Here is a 16,031-nt window from a genome sequence, read left to right as displayed (position 1 = left end):
TGCCTGTGCTCTTTTTAGTGCTTGCTGGATTTGCCAATGTTTTGGAGACAATTGCAGCAGAAAAAAACCATATTTCATGTATTCCTTGAGGAGGAATTCTGTTTTTGCTATTTCACTACTCAAAAGAAACAAAGATATGATTAGGTATATCTGTGTGAAAGCATGTTCATTAAAAAAAATTTACAAAACTTTTGCTCTTGATTGTGTACTGAATTAATAATTTAATTATCAAAAAGGATAAATATGGCCATAAAAATGTGGGCTTCAGTGAACTATGAAATGAGATGAAATAAAACTTTAGGAATGCTGTTGAAATAAAACTTTAGGAATGCTGTTTAAATAAAACATGTCCCAGGATATGCACACATTTAGAATAGACATGATAGTTTTACTCGACTTATTTCTTATTTCTGTGGTAAACACTGTATTACATTTTAGACATAGGGAGAAATGAGAAGGTAGCAAAAGGGCCGGGCACGGTGGCTCACGCCTGTAATCCCAGCACTTTGAGAAGCCAGGGCAGGTGGATCACCTGAGGTCAGGAGTTTGAGACCAGCCTGGCCAACATGGCGAAACGCTGTCTCTATTAAAAATACAAAAAGTTACCCAGGTGTTGTGGCAGGCACCTGTAATCCCAGCTACTTGGGAGGCTGAGGCAGGAGAATTGCTTGAACCTGGAAGGCGGAGGTTGCAGTGAGCCGAGATCGCACCATTGCACTCCAGCCTGGGCAACAAGAGCCAAACTCCGTCAAAAAAAAAAAAAAAAAGTAGCAAAAGATGGTACATTTGTAAGGAGAAGAAAGAAACTAACACTTAACGAGAACCTACTACTGTAGGCAGGACACACTACAGACATATGCTTAACCTCAGGACAGCACCTTAAAATAGGTACTATCATTCTTATCTTGGAAAGGAGATGTAAATGGTAGAGCCAGTACTCAAACATAGGTCCGTCCGACTCAGATACCCAAGCTCCTGCCAATACTGAGTGACTTGGACCAAAAGCTTTTGCCCAGCTTCACATTGCATTACAGTAATTACATTACAAAGTAGACAGAGAGGGATGTTAAAGTAACAAAAGAAGGCCCACTTGAAAGGGAGCTTCCAAACCTTTATCTTTCAGAGCCTTGGTTATTCAGACCCTCACCAATACTCTTATCAATAGTACTTTGTATCAGTATTTTCAGCTTTAATATTTCTATCTGTCAGAGGCTTCCTTCAGCCCTGGTGCGAGAGTGATATTCAAGGGTCAGTAAATGGCTGCCTCACATATCACCAACTGGAAGACTGATGGGAGCCCTTCCTTCTATCATTGCCTCCGTTTTAGATTGAAATCCTCCCAGATATGTTACAAAGAAACGGGGTGACAATTGGCCGGAACGATACAGCTTCCAAGCAAAAGCTTCAGAAGATGCCCCCTTCCCTTTCCAGCCCTACCTTTAGAGGAGGCCTCCTGGGGCCATCTCGAGCCATAAAGAGAGTAGAGAACCTGCTGCCCTTGCTCCACTACAGGCTTGTTTTTCATGATCTCCTGCACCTTTCTAGGATGATGTGACACATAAACAATCAAAAGTTCTCTTCCGCAAGGCCGTTTGGAGGGCTTAACTCAGTGGCTAGTGTGCACAAATGCAGTACTTTGCACTAAAATAGAGGCTGCTACTCTAGCTCTAGAAATATTCTATAAACGGGGGCCGGGCGCGGTGGCTCAAGTCTGTAATCCCAGCACTTTGGGAGGCCGAGACGGGCGGATCACGAGGTCAGGAGATCGAGACCATCCTGGCTAACACGGTGAAACCCCGTCTCTACTAAAAAAATACAAAAAAACTAGCCGGGCGATGTGGCGGGCGTCTGTAGTCCCAGCTACTCGGGAGGCTGAGGCAGGAGAATGGCGTAAACCCGGGAGGCGGAGCTTGCAGTGAGCTGAGATCCGGCCACTGCACTCCAGCCCAGGCGACAGAACGAGACTCCGTCTCAAAAAAAAAAAAAAGAAAGAAAGAAATATTCTGTAAATGGATACAATCTTCTAATTGCATTAGGGGGTGAAAGAGAGAAGGAAATGCTCCATCTTGGAGCAGCTTCAGTTTTAGGCTCCTAAAATAGAAGAGCCTGCTGTAGCCAGAATGTGAAACACACATTCTGTTAGTGCAGGTGGTTTCTGAGAAATCAGTTCTGCTTCATTTCAGACTAGCTTGTCTGAAGGATGTAAGAAGCCTAGGACCTAGTTCTAGAGGGGAGGTAAGCATCAAGTTCTCAATAAGGAAAAGTAAGTTTTAGCATTGACCTGATACCAACACTACAGCGTCTGTTGAATCATGAAATTAGTGTCCAAAAATGATGACAGAAGGAAGCTTCTTTAGCTACCTAAAATTAGTTAGGCCGGGCACGGTGGCTCATGCCTGCAATCCCAGCACTTTGGGAGGCCGAGGTGGGTGGATCATCTGAGGTCAGGAGTTCGAGACCAGCCTGGCGAACATGGTGAAACCCCGTTTCTACCAAAAATACAAAAAAATTAACCAAGCGTGGTGGTGTGCACCTGTAATTCCAGCTACTTGAGAGGCTGACGCAGGAGAATCACTTGAACCTAGGAGGTGGAGGTTTCAGTGAGCCGAGATCACGCCATTGCACTCCAGCTTGGGCAACAAAGGCGAAACTCCCTCTCAAAAAAAAAAAAAAAAAAAAAAAAAAAAAAATTAGTTCAAGTGAGTTTCCTTGACCATGGAAGGAAACATCCAAGTTTGAAAAGGGGTGGCAGGTGGTACAATTTTACTCAACTCCTGCTCCAATACTTTTTTCTCTTTATAGATCTTAGCTTTTAATTTTATTTATTTTACTAGGGATGGGGTCCTGCTGTGTTGCTCAGACTTCACTTGAACTCCTGGGCTCAAGCAGTCCTCCCGCTTCAACTTCCAAAGGAGCTGAGAGGTGAGCAGTGTGCCCAGCAGATCTTAGTTTTTAATAACAATACTAGTTTCTACTATGTAAGCATAAATAGAAAAAATACTGCCCATGATGATTGTAAGATAATTGTAGAATGAGTCCCAATTTCAGAGATGTTAAAATGTGGGGGAAAAAATGTCTCAGAATGAATGAAAAGTGCAACCAGACTAAACTAAAATATAAAAGAAAAAAATGAATGAATGAAGAAGAGCACTTAGACAATAATTTATTGTTTATTCCTAATTGTTTTGCTTCAACTAATTTCTTTGCTTCTGTATCTACAAGTTAGAGAGACTTTCCAGCCAGAAGCCACATACTGTCCTGATACCCAGGCAGGAACAAAGCTTGATGGACAGGTTACTTATTTTTAAAAATTCGTTCATACTTATGACATCATCAGCTGATAAGGATGATCCGGATTATTAGGTCTTACCTGGCATAAACAGGTTTTAATGGGTCATGGAAATTTGGCCACGAGAAGATTGTACCCACCCTCACCTTTTCACTGCTTGTACCTCCATGCTTGCTTTCTTCAGCTCTGCTGTCATTTGGAGTTTGTTTATCGTTTCCTGTGCTGCCCTGAAAAGCAATGAAGATCTGTTAATTCACTTCTTAGAAACAAACAAACAAACAAAAGAGGTGGGAGGGGTTTGGCCAGAGTGATGTGATGAAACTAACAATTTAAGAGCGTCTACAGATCTCTGGTCATTTTCTCGAAGGAACTCTTCAAAGGCCAGTGCATCATCTTGGAGCTTTTTCTCTGCTTTTTTGAGTTGCCGTTCCCTCATTGCTATGTCTTTTCAAACTTTTGATTGTGTTTCTTTTGGTTGTCAAAGCATACTAGGGGCATTGAAGACAGAGGTGTAAAACATGATTCCACATTTTAGTAATTTCAACAGTCTTATACACAGCAAGTGAACATTTGTATTAGAAATAATAGTATGGCTAAATCTTGGAGCAATGGACTTTATTTCTTGAAGGAGTTTTATTTTTGGGAATTATTAGAGGGGAGACTAATTTCCCTTCTCTTACTTTTATGAAGAGGGTCAGTGTTGTTCCAAAAGGGCTCTGCCCTAGAAATAAAAAATAGCTGCATATTCCTCCAAAGAGCAGATGCATCTGGTATTACCTACAGTGTATTACCCTCCAGTACTTTCTGGGAATTGGGAAACTGGGCTGTCTGCAGTCACAAAAGCTACCAGCTTCTCTGCCAATAGGAAGACCATGGGAGAAAGCAGTTTCAACTCTGCCATGCCAGTGGTGCATTCCTGGGAGCCAGCCCAAGGGTATCACGTCTAACTGTAATCAAAAAGGCCTATTTAGATCCCCAAACACAACTTTGACATCTGCCTGCTATTTCCTTCTATTTTTTTAGTACAGAATATAAGAATCCACGTGGTGATTTTTGTTTTGTTTTGTTTTTGAGACAAGGTCTCACTCTGTCACCCAGGCTGGAGTGCAGTGGGGTGATGTTGGCTCACTGCAGCCTTGACCATCCAGGCTCAAGCAAACTTCCCACCTCAGCCTCTCAAGTAACTGGAACTATATAGGTGCACACCACCATGCCTGGCTAATTTTTGTATTTTAGTAGAGATGGTTTTTGCCATGTCAGCCAGGCTGGTCTCAAACTCCTGAGCTCAAGCAATCCGCCTGCCTTGGCCTCCCAAAGTGCTGGGATTACAGGTGTGAACCACCACACCCAGACCCATTTGGGTTTTTAATGCCATACAGGAAACAAAAAAAATCATAAATAAGGCCACATACATTATAATATAAATGAATTTAAAATATGGAAATGAGATGATTTTAAAGCGATAACAACCATGGTATGTAATGTGATATCTAAAGAGGGTCCCAACTCTGCTATAAATAAAAAAACAAAGATGCCATGAAGCCACTTCAGTTTTTGAAAACTAACAAGTTACCCAGAGTTAGCCAAATTGATATCTAAAGAGGGTTTCTGGGGTGACATGGTTTTAAAAGATGGGGTAAATAGTAGGATGTTTGTATGTTGGTGGCAATAATCCAGCAGAGAGGGAAAAATAATAATTAGAAAAGATGAGTAACTGTAGAATCATTTTCGTAATTTTTTTCTAGCTTAATTGAGGTATAACTATCCAATAAACTCCACATTTTTAAAGTATACAATCTGGTAAGTTTTGACATATGTATATACTTGGGAAATCATCACCACAATCAAAATAATGAACATATTCATCACCTCAAAAAGTCTACTCATGCCCTTTGTAATCCATCCCTTCTTCCCTCCTCCCCAACTCCTTTCCCAGGCAATTACACCTGTCTTCTGTCACTATAGACGAGCTTGCATTCTCTAGAATTTTATCTAGTGAAATTATAGTACGAACTGTTATTCTGTCTGAATTTATAAACTTAGTATAACTTTTAAGAGTCATCTATGTACGTAGAATATCCATAAATAATTCCTTTTTATTGCTGAGTAGTAATCAGTTATGATGATGTACCCCAGTTTGGTTACCCATTTACCTGTTCATGGACATTTGGCTTGTTTCCTACATTGGGCTACTTTGAATAAGGTTGCTATGAGCACATATGCTTTTATTTTTCTTGGATAAATTCCCAGGAGTGGAATGGCTATAAATAAGAAACTATTCTTTATTTCTGACCCAGAAGTCTGGTGTCTTCTATTGAAACTATGAAACTGTACCAGACTAACTTCTTAGCTTGCAAGTAGGATAGCATTTTAGATGCTTCATAGCTGTGGAAACTAGGTCCTTTGCATTTCCATGTAAAACTTAGAATCAGCCTTTCAATTTCTACAAGAAAGACTCCTGGGATTTGCATTGAGATTGTATTTATAGATTAAATAAATTAATCTGTAAATCAATCTGGAAAGATTTGGTATCTCAGCAATATTGAGTCTTTGGATCAATGAACATGGTATCACTCTCCATTTTTTTAGGTCTTTAATTTTTCTCTGCAATGTTCTGTAGTTTTCAGTGTACATCTATTGTACATGTTTTACAAACATATCTGAAGTATTTCATATTTTGTTGCTGTTGGACATGGCATTGCTTTTTAAATTTTAATTTCTTTTTTTTTTTTTTTCAGACGGAGTCTCGCTCTGTCGCCCAGGCTGGAGTGCAGTGGCTGGATCTCAGCTCAGTGCAAGCTCCACCTCCCGGGTTTATGCCATTCTCCTGCCTCAGCCTCCCAAGTAGCTGGGACTACAGGTGCCCGCCACCTCGCCCGGCTAGTTTTTTGTATTTTTTAGTAGAGACGGGGTTTCACCAGGTTAGCCAGGATGGTCTCGATCTCCTGACCTTGTGATCCGCCCGTCTCGGCCTCCCAAAGTGCTGGGATTACAGGTTTGAACCACCGCGCCTGGCCTTAAATTTTAATTTCTTAATTCTTCATTACAAGTTTATAAAAATACAATTGATTTCTGTAACTTGACCTTGCTACAACCTTGCTAAACTCATACATTATGGTAGTTTTAAAATAGATTTCTTTGGATTTTCTGCAGAGAGGATCATGTTGTCTGTAAATAAAAGACAGCTTTAATTCTTCATTTCCAATCTGGATGTCTTTCATTTCTTTTTCTTGTCTTATTGCACTAGCTAGGACCTCCAGAACACTGATGAAAAGAAGTGGTGCAGTGGAAATCTTTGCATTGTTCCTAATATTAGGGGGAAAGCATTCAGTCTTTCACCATTAGATATATAATGTTAGTAATAAGTTTCTAGTAGATGTCTTTTTATAAAGTTGAGGAACTTCTTTTCCTACTTTGCTGAGAGTCTCTATCCAGAATGAATTTTGGATATTGTTGAGTGGTTTTTCTGAATCAATTGGGATAATCATATGGGTTTTCAATTTTAATTTGTTAATGTGTATTACACTGATTCATTTTCAAATGTTAAATTACTTTTGTATTCTTAGATTAAACCCTAATTTGTCATAATGTATTATCATTTTTATGTATTATTGGATTTGGTTTGTTACATTTTGTTCAGAATGTTTGCATATATGCTCACAAGAGATCTTGGTCTTTAGTTTTCTTGTCTTCTAATCATTTTATCTAGTTTGGATATGAGGGTAATGCTAGTTTCACAGCATGAGTTGGAAAGTATTCCCTCTTTCTCATTTTTTTGGAACAGTGTGTATAAAATTAAATTTATTTCTTCTTTAAATATTTGGCAGAATTAACCAATAAATCTGGGTTTTCTTTGTGAGAAGATTTTACCTGTAAGTTCAATTTCTTTAAGAGACATAAAGCTATTCCATTTATTTCTTTCTTCTTGGGTAGGCTTTGGTAGTTTGCATCTTTCAAGGAATCTGTCTATTTCATCTAAGTTGTCAAATTTATTGGCATAAAGTGTTTATAATATTAAATTCACAATATGTCAATGTTAATAATTTTTAAATGGGTATTTCATGTCCCAACTCTGCTATAAATAAAAAAATAAAGATGTCATGAAGCCACTTCAGGTTTTGAAAACCATTACAAGTTACCCAGAGTTAGCCAAATTGAAAATTTCATATCATAGTCCCCAAGACTGCTCTCACTTCTGATGCTGACTGCAAGTTTGAGGGGTTCCCCCAAATACTGTCAGTTTTGGTAATTTGCTGGAAGGACTCACAAACTCACTGAAAGCTATTATACTCATGGGTATAGTTTATTGAAAGGAAAGAATACAGATTGAAATCACCCAAAGGAAGAGACCCATAAGGCAGAGCCCGAGTGATTTCTAAATGCAAAGCTTCCAGTGTTCCCTCCCCATGGAACCAGGAGGCGTTATCCTCCCTGCATCTACATGTGACAACACACACAGAATATTGTCAACAAGGGAAGTACAAATGAGCTTCAGTGTCTGGAGTTTTCACTGAGGCTTCATTAACTAGGTATGATTGGTTGACCATGTGGTTGATCTGTCTCCAGTCTCCAGACCCTCTAAGTGTGACCCAAAGCCCCACCTCTAAGTCCTATTGTTAGTGTTTCTGGGATGGCCAGCCCCCACCCTAAGACTGTCAGATGTGACCAGTTCTACATTAAAGAAAGACACCTTTATTAAGTATGATATAGATTACCACCCAGAAGTCAAGGGCAAAGGTCAGACTCTTTCTGGACAAGGTCAAATTTTTTACTACAAATAGTTGTTCCTTGGCATTAACAGGAGATTGACTCCAGGATCCCCAAGGACACCAAATTTTGTGGATGCTCAAGTCCCTTATATAAAATGGAATAGTATTTGCATATAACTATGTACATTCTCCCATATACTTTAAATAATCTCTAGATTAATTATAGTACCTAATACCAATGTAAATGCTATATAAATAGTTATTATATTTTATACTTTTTCAAAATTTATATTATTTTGTTGTTTTTTATCATTTTTTCTGGATATTTGTGATCTACTGTTTGTTAAATTCTCAGATGCTGAACCTGTGGATACGGAGGATAGACTGTAAAAGTCTTTTTGATAAGTGGACACTTCACCAAACTGGTTGAGGGAGGGAGGGATATAGCAAAGAAAGGAAATGAGGTATATTTAATATAAATGTCCTAAAATCCTAGTGTATCTGTCAAGCACCACCTTAAACTACCTAGGACATCTGTTATGTCAGTAGGACTTTATAATAAAGACCAAACTCATACCCAGGAAATGCTTTTTAACAAACAAAGCCATCAGGTTCTATTTATAACTTTATCAGTTACTTTAAGTGAGATATTTTATGTTGATTGTGGCTGGCAGCGTACGGAAGTACTAACTAACTAAATTTATGCCCAAAATGTGTGATGTGAAATTAGGAAAAGTCAAGTACATTGTTATTTACTCATTAGCATCAAAGAGTTTAATTGAGACATGTTAACATCTTTATTAGATACTTGACAATAAAGGTATAAAAATGTTAAATTCATTCATTTTGTAATTATTTTCCCATTAAGTGCTTGGCATCTCTGTTTTACCTATGGTAAATGAATATGCATATAGACATAGTAAATAATCATGTTTTCATTTATACACCTGGCTTCTAGTTAAAGTTTTTGATGGCAGGAAAAAAAGCCTATCATTTTTTATAAAAGACTCCACAAGGGACCTGGCACACTGTTCTGACATGAGTAGGTATCAAGGAAGCTGGAGGGATTCTAGAATTGTCTGAATTTCCAGAGTGCTTGGATTCCCACCATATTCAGCCAAAGCATCAGGAGAAGCTGCATTAAACAGGGCATCTCAGGTGCTATCCTGGTCATAGGAGAGATAATTGGGGAAAAAGGAACAAACTAGAAGCAGACATTTTCTAGAATAATTTTTCTAATAGGTTCCAGGAAGTATAAAACCTTGTCTGGGATATTAGAATGTAAATCCTTTGAGGGGCAGGTCTTTGCTTTGTTTACTGCTTGGCACATAGTAAACTCTCAGTAAGTATTTTTCAAGTTAATGAACACATGAGAAAACCAACCTGTTCAACCAATATATTTGGGACATGTAATAGAAAAGCAAAATGTCAAGGTAAATATTTGACAACACTACACAAGAAGCCTTCCATTTGGCTAGGGGAGCAAAGTTATTTTTACTACCTCGAGCAGAAACCTGTCTCTCTGGTCATTAATAAATTCATGGACAGTCCTTTTTGTGTCTGTACCTGTGAAGAAAGTTGAAATAGACTTCAGTTTGTGCATCATCCTTAAAAATGCTGTATAAAATAAAAGCCATATAATTCAATTATTCTACAGTATGTATCCGATCTTTTAAAGAATAAAATGAAAAAATAAAATAAAAAATAAATAAATAAATAAAAATACTATACCTTCAAATAAACCTTTTCCTAATCACTCAAGTTAATTTAATAATAGTAATTACAATTTATTTTATGTCTATCATATTCCAGCAACTTCATTAGCCACTTTAAACACATCATTTAATCCTAACGACAACCCAAATAAGGTACTTACTACTATCCCTATCCTGTCTGTAAGGTCCTGAAGTGTAGAGCTGTCAAAATTCTTATCCAAGGTCACACAGCTAACCTAAGCCTGTTCTGTACCAAGTAAGACTGAAGTATTTTAAATCTTAATGTTTGGCCAATCTACACATAAAACCAAAGCTCTTAGGCAAAATCTTTTTGGGCTCATAAACCAAATTTATGTCAGGAAAGGAAAAGATGACAACTAGTTTTACCATCTAGCAATAGAAAATACCAAATGTTTCCTTTCAAGCTTTTTTCATTCTGGAAATTTATACATATGCTACATTTCAATAATGTTTGCTTCATAAAAACCAACAGAATGTGGCATAAAATAAAATCTCTTAATAAGAATGTAACTATAGCTAGCAGAAGAAAAGAAATAACTAAAATCAGAGCAGAACTCAATGAAATTGAGAGGAAAAAATAAAACCATACAAAGAATCAATGAAACAAAAAGTTGGTTCTTTGAAAGAATAAACAAGATTGACAGACCACTAGCTAGATTAACAAAGAAAAAAAGAGAGAAGATCCAAATAAGCACACTCAGAAATGACAACGGTAACATTATAGCCAATCCCACAGAAATATAAAAGATCCTCAGAGACTATTATGAACACCTCTATGAAAACAAACTGGAAAATCTAGAGGAAATGGATAAATTCCTGGAAACACACAACCTCCCAAGATTGAATCAGGAAGAAATTGCAACCCTGAACAGACTAATAATGAGTTCTGAAATTGAATCAGTAATAAAAAACCTACCAAACCAAATAAAGCCCTGGACCAGATGAATTCATAGCTGAATCCTACCGGAGGTACAAAGAGGGGTTAGCACCAGTCCTACTGAAGTTATTCCAAAAAAATCAAAGAGAAGGGATTCCTCCCTAACTCATCCTATGAATTTGGTATCATCCTGATATCAAAATCTGGCAAAGACACAACAAAAAAGAAAACTACAGGTCAATATCCTTGATGAACGTAGACACAAAAATCCTCAAAAAAAACACTAGAAAGCTGAATCCAACAACACATCAAAAAGTTAATTCACCATGATCAAGTAGGCTTTATTCCTAGAATACAAGGTTGGTTCAATATGCACAAATCAATAAATGTGATTCACCACATAAACAGAATTAAACCCAAAAAACCACAGGATCATCTTGATAGACACAGAAAAAGCATTCAATAAAATCCAACATCCCCTTATGATAGAAACCCTCAACAAACTAGGCATGGAAGGAACATACCTCAAAATAATAACAGCCATCTATGACAAACTCACAGCCAACATCACACAGAGGTAAAAGTTAGAAGCATTTCCCCTAAGAACTGGAACAAGACAAGGATTTCCACTCTCAGCATTCCTAGTCAACATAATACTGGAAGTCTTAACCAGGGCCATCCAGCAAGAGAAAGAAACAAAAGCATCCAAATAGGAAAGAGGAAGTCAAATTATCTCTCTTCACTGATGATATGATTCCATACCTAAAAATCCCTAAGGACTCCACCAAAAGAATCTTAGATCTGACAAACAACTTCAGCAAAGTTTCAGGATACAAAATCAATGTACAAAAATCAATAGTATTTGTATACATCAATAACATTCGAGCTGAGAGTCAAATCAAGAATGCAATCCCATTTACATTACACACGCACACACACACACACACACACACAAAATACCTACGGATATTTGTAACCAAAGAAGTGTAAGAACTCTACATTCAGAATTACAAAACACTGCTGAAAAAATTCATAGACGACACAAACAAATTGAAAAACATTCCAGGCTCATGGATTGGAACAATCAATGTCATTAAAAATGTCCACACTTACCAAAGCAATTTACAGATTCAATGCTATTCACATCAAACTACCAATGTCATTTTTCACAGAATTAGAAAAAATCTATTCTAAAATTCAGGCTGGACATGGTAGCTCACGCCTGTAATCCAAAAACTTGGAAAGGCCAAGGTGGGAGGATTGCTTGAAGCCAGGAGTTCAAGACCAGACCGAGCAACACAGCAAGAAACCCATCTCTACAAAAAAATTAAAAAATTAGCTGAGCGTGGTTGTGCATGCCTATAGTCCTAGCCACTCACGGGACTAATCCAGGAGGATTGCTTGAGATTAGGAGTTCAGGGTTGCAGTGAGCTATGATCATGCCACTGCACTTCAGCCTGGGGGACAGAGCAAGACACTGTCTCTAAATTGATAAATAATTCATAAAAATAAAATAAAAATTACATGGATCCAAAATAGAGCCCAAATAGCCAAAGTAATCCTAAGCAAAAAGAACGAAGTTGGACTCATCATATTACTTGATTTCAAACTATACTACAAGGCTACAGGCTACAGTAACAAAAACAGCATGGTACTGGTACAAAAAGAGACCAATGGAACAAAATAGAAAACTGAGAAATAAAGCTACACACCTACAACCGATTGTCAACAAAATTGATAAAAATAAACAATGGGGAGAGGATCCCCTTTTCAATAAATGGTGCAGGGAAAACTGGCTAGCCATATGTAGAAGAATGAAACTAGACCCCTTCCTCTTACCATATACAAAAATTAACTCAAGAGGGATTCAAGACTTAAATGTAAGACCTCCAACTATAAAAAGAAATCTCAAAAGAGAACCTGGGACATACTCTTCTGGACACTGGCCTAGGCAAAGTTCTCAAAACGAAATGCAACAAAAATAAAAATTGGCATTTCAGACCTAATTTGACTAAAGAGCTTCTGCGCAGCAAAACAAACTATCAACAGACTAAACAGACAACCTATAGCATAGGAGAAAATATTTGCAAGCTACGTATTCGACAAAGGCCTAATATCGAGAACCTATGAGGAACTTAAATTAACAAGAAAAAAACATTAAAAAGTAGGCAAAAGAAGACACACAAGTGACATCCAATAAACTGGAAAGAATGCCCAACATTGCCAATCATCAGAGAAATGCAAATCAAAATCACAATGAGATGCCATCTCACACCAGTCAGAATGCCTATTATTAAAAAGTCAAAAAATAACAGACGACTAGGTTGCAGAGAAAAGGGAATGCTTATATACTGTTGATGGGAATACACTGTTAATTCAACCCCATGTGGAAAGCAGTTTGGAGGTTTTTCAAAGAACTAAAAATAGAACTATCATCCAACCCAGCAATCTCATTACTGGTACCTACCCCCCAAAAAATAAATTGTTCTACCAAAAAGACACATGCACTTGTATGTTCATCACAGCAATGTTAACCATAGCGAATACAGAGACTCAACCTAGGTGCGCATCAACAGTGGACTGGATAAAGAAAATGTAGTGCATGTATACCATGGAATACTATGCAGCCATAAAAAAGAATAAAATAATGTCCTCTGCAGCAACACAGGTAGAGCTGGAAGTCATTCTCCTAAGTGAATTAACACAGAAACAGAAAAGCAAATACTGCATGTTTTCACTTATAAGTGGGAGCTAAACATTGAGTACACATGGACATAAAGATAGCAAAAATAGACACTGAGGCCTCCTAAAGCAGGGAGGGAGGAGGGGAGCAAGGGTTGAAAAACTTCCTATTGGATACCATGTTCACTATCTTGGTGATGCAGTCACTAGAAGCCCAAAGCCCAGCATCATGAAACATACCCTCGTAACAAACCTGCACATGTATCCCCTGAATCTAAAATTTAAGAATTTAAATATTCACTCCTAAGCTAAAAAAGTTGACCTCATAGAAGTAGAGAGCAGAATAGTGGTCACTAGAAGCAGGAAAGGATAGGGGTGGGGGGATAGGAAGAGGTTGGTTAACAGCACACAAGTACAGCTAGACAACAGGAGTAAGTTCTAGTGTGCTATAGTGCTGTAAGGTGACTATAGCTAGCAATAGTTTGTACATATTTTAAAATAGCTAGAAGAATGGATTTTTGAATGTTCCCAACACAAATAAATGATAAATGTTTGAGGTGATGAATATGCTAATTACTCCAATTTGATTATGGCACATTGTATACATGTATTGAAACATCACGCTGTACCCCATCAATATGCATGATTATTATGGGGTCAATTAAAAATAGTAATAAAAGCAGGGCCAGGAGCAGTGGCTCATGCCTGTAATCCCAGCACTTTCAGAGGCTGAAGTAGGTGGATCGCTTCAGCCCAGGAGTTTGAGACCAACCTGGACAACATGGCGAAGCCTTGTCTCTACAAAAATATACAAAAATTAGCCAGGTGTGGTCATGTGTGCCTTTGTCCCAGCTACTTGGGAGGGGAGGCTGAGGTGGGAGGATCACTTGAGCCAGGAGGTCGATGCTGTAGTGAGTCATGATCATGCCACTGCATTCAAGCCTGGGTGACAAAGTGAGAACCTGTCTCAAAAAGTAATAATAAAAGCAAAAAAATGCAAATAGAAATAGAAAGGAAACAATATTTCCAAGTAACCTGTGAGCCTGTGCTGCCTAGGAGGCCCACGTCGTCCTGGGTCACGTTTGACCTTCACCTCTTACTAGCTGTGGGAACATGAGTAAATTACTGTCTCTCCATGCCTCAGTTTCCTCATTTGTGAAATGAGGATACTGCCTATGGCTGATTATGTTATTGTTCCCAAATATTTGCTGCCTCTTTCTGTGAGAGGATTCTGTTTCCCCACTAAGTTGATGTCAGGCTTGCCTGTTGACAGATTCAGCCCAGGGAATGGGATTGGATGGGATTTATGTTGCCTCCAGGAAGAAGCTTCAAGAACCACCACCTGTTTCTCTCCTTTCTCCCTTTGCTGTAACTCCAGCAACATCCCAGACAGGAACTGTTCTTTCAGCAGAAGACCCAGTGAAAAGCACCCACGTTGGAAAGTGAAGGATAATTAAACCTCTATTATTGGAAGCCACTGAAATTTAGGAGTGGTTTATTACCAAAGCATAAGTAAGCCTGGGAAGATACACTACTTCATCATGGTGTTGTAAGAGGAAAATGATGTAATATATTACAAAAACACACAGTAATTTCTTAATAATTGTTACTGGCTATTATTTAAAAAATACAATTGGGATGTGTAATCATTTAATTTCTCAAGGTTAATAATGGTAACAATGATTATTATGATCATTAATAATGTTAATTGGGAGGTAACAAACGACAAGCTTTGGAGTCAGACAGGCCTTGGCTTGAATTCTGCACCCCCTGAGAGACTTTGAATCAGTGACAGACTCCATGAGCCACTTTCATCAGACACAAAGAGGAGGCAAAAATATTTAACGATGTTTTGTTGAGGATTAAATAAAATACATATGAAATCTGTCAGCACTTATCACACAGCTGTCTTTTTAATAGATTTTAAAACTTTAGGCCGGGCGTGGTGGCCCATGCCTGTAAACCCAGCAGTTTGGGAGCTTGTTTAGAGGTGTTAGCAGGGGAGTGCAGCTTCCTATGCCCTTGACGGAAGACCGGTCCTCCCCTGTCGGGGATGGTCGTCCTCTTTGACTGAGGGCGCAGCTTTGGGAGGGATGCACATGGAGGGGTGAGGGAGGAATGAGACACCCGCCTAGCTAGCCACATCGGCCAAATCAATTCTGGTGATCAATGGGGTGACAGATGTCACAGCCAGATCGCCCTCACATCCAATCCCAGCACTTTGGGAGACTAACGTGGGTGGATTACTTGAGGCCAGGAGTTCAAGACCACCCTGGCCAACATGGCAAAAAACTGTCTCTACTAAAATACAAAGAATTAGCCAGGTGTGGTGGCATGCGCTTGTAGTCCCAGCTACTCGGAGGCTGAGGCATGAGAATTGCTTAAACCCGAGAGACAGAGGTTGCAGTGAGCCAAGATTGTACCACTGCACTTCAGCCTAGGTGACAGAGCAAGACTCTGCCTCAAAAACAAAACCAAACAAAAATACTTTATATTACGGGAATCACTGACATTCAAAGCAGAGAGCCATATAATGTTCCCCCATGTACCTGTCACCTACTTCAACATTATTGACATTTTACCAATCTTGTCTCATTTATTGTCACCCTCCTTAATATCTCCCTCATTGGAGTATTTCAAAGCAAATTCAAGCCTTTGTATCATTTCATCTATAAATATTTTAATATGTAACTCTAGCAGATAAAAAGTTTTATTTTTATTTTATTTTATTTTTATTG

The 16,031-nt window shown here is 38.4% G+C and overlaps 1 protein-coding gene across 1 annotated transcript in view; it reads right to left on the bottom strand.

Annotated features, from left to right (window-relative positions):
* CCDC38 (coiled-coil domain containing 38) overlaps window positions 1–16,031 on the bottom strand; it is a 67,358-nt gene that overhangs the window by 28,720 nt on the left and 22,607 nt on the right. Inside the window, 5 exon segments of the mRNA XM_017861756.1 lie at window positions 3–115; window positions 3,436–3,516; window positions 3,616–3,738; window positions 3,740–3,777; window positions 9,500–9,564. Of these exon segments, the coding sequence (XP_017717245.1) occupies window positions 3–115; window positions 3,436–3,516; window positions 3,616–3,738; window positions 3,740–3,777; window positions 9,500–9,564 (420 nt within the window).

Source organism: Rhinopithecus bieti, unplaced genomic scaffold (genome assembly GCF_001698545.2).
Source record: "Rhinopithecus bieti isolate Rb0 unplaced genomic scaffold, ASM169854v2 scaffold_61298, whole genome shotgun sequence".
Taxonomy (NCBI): domain Eukaryota; kingdom Metazoa; phylum Chordata; class Mammalia; order Primates; family Cercopithecidae; genus Rhinopithecus; species Rhinopithecus bieti.
Note: the sequence above shows the minus strand (reverse complement) of the source record. Positions and strands in the feature narration are given on the sequence as shown.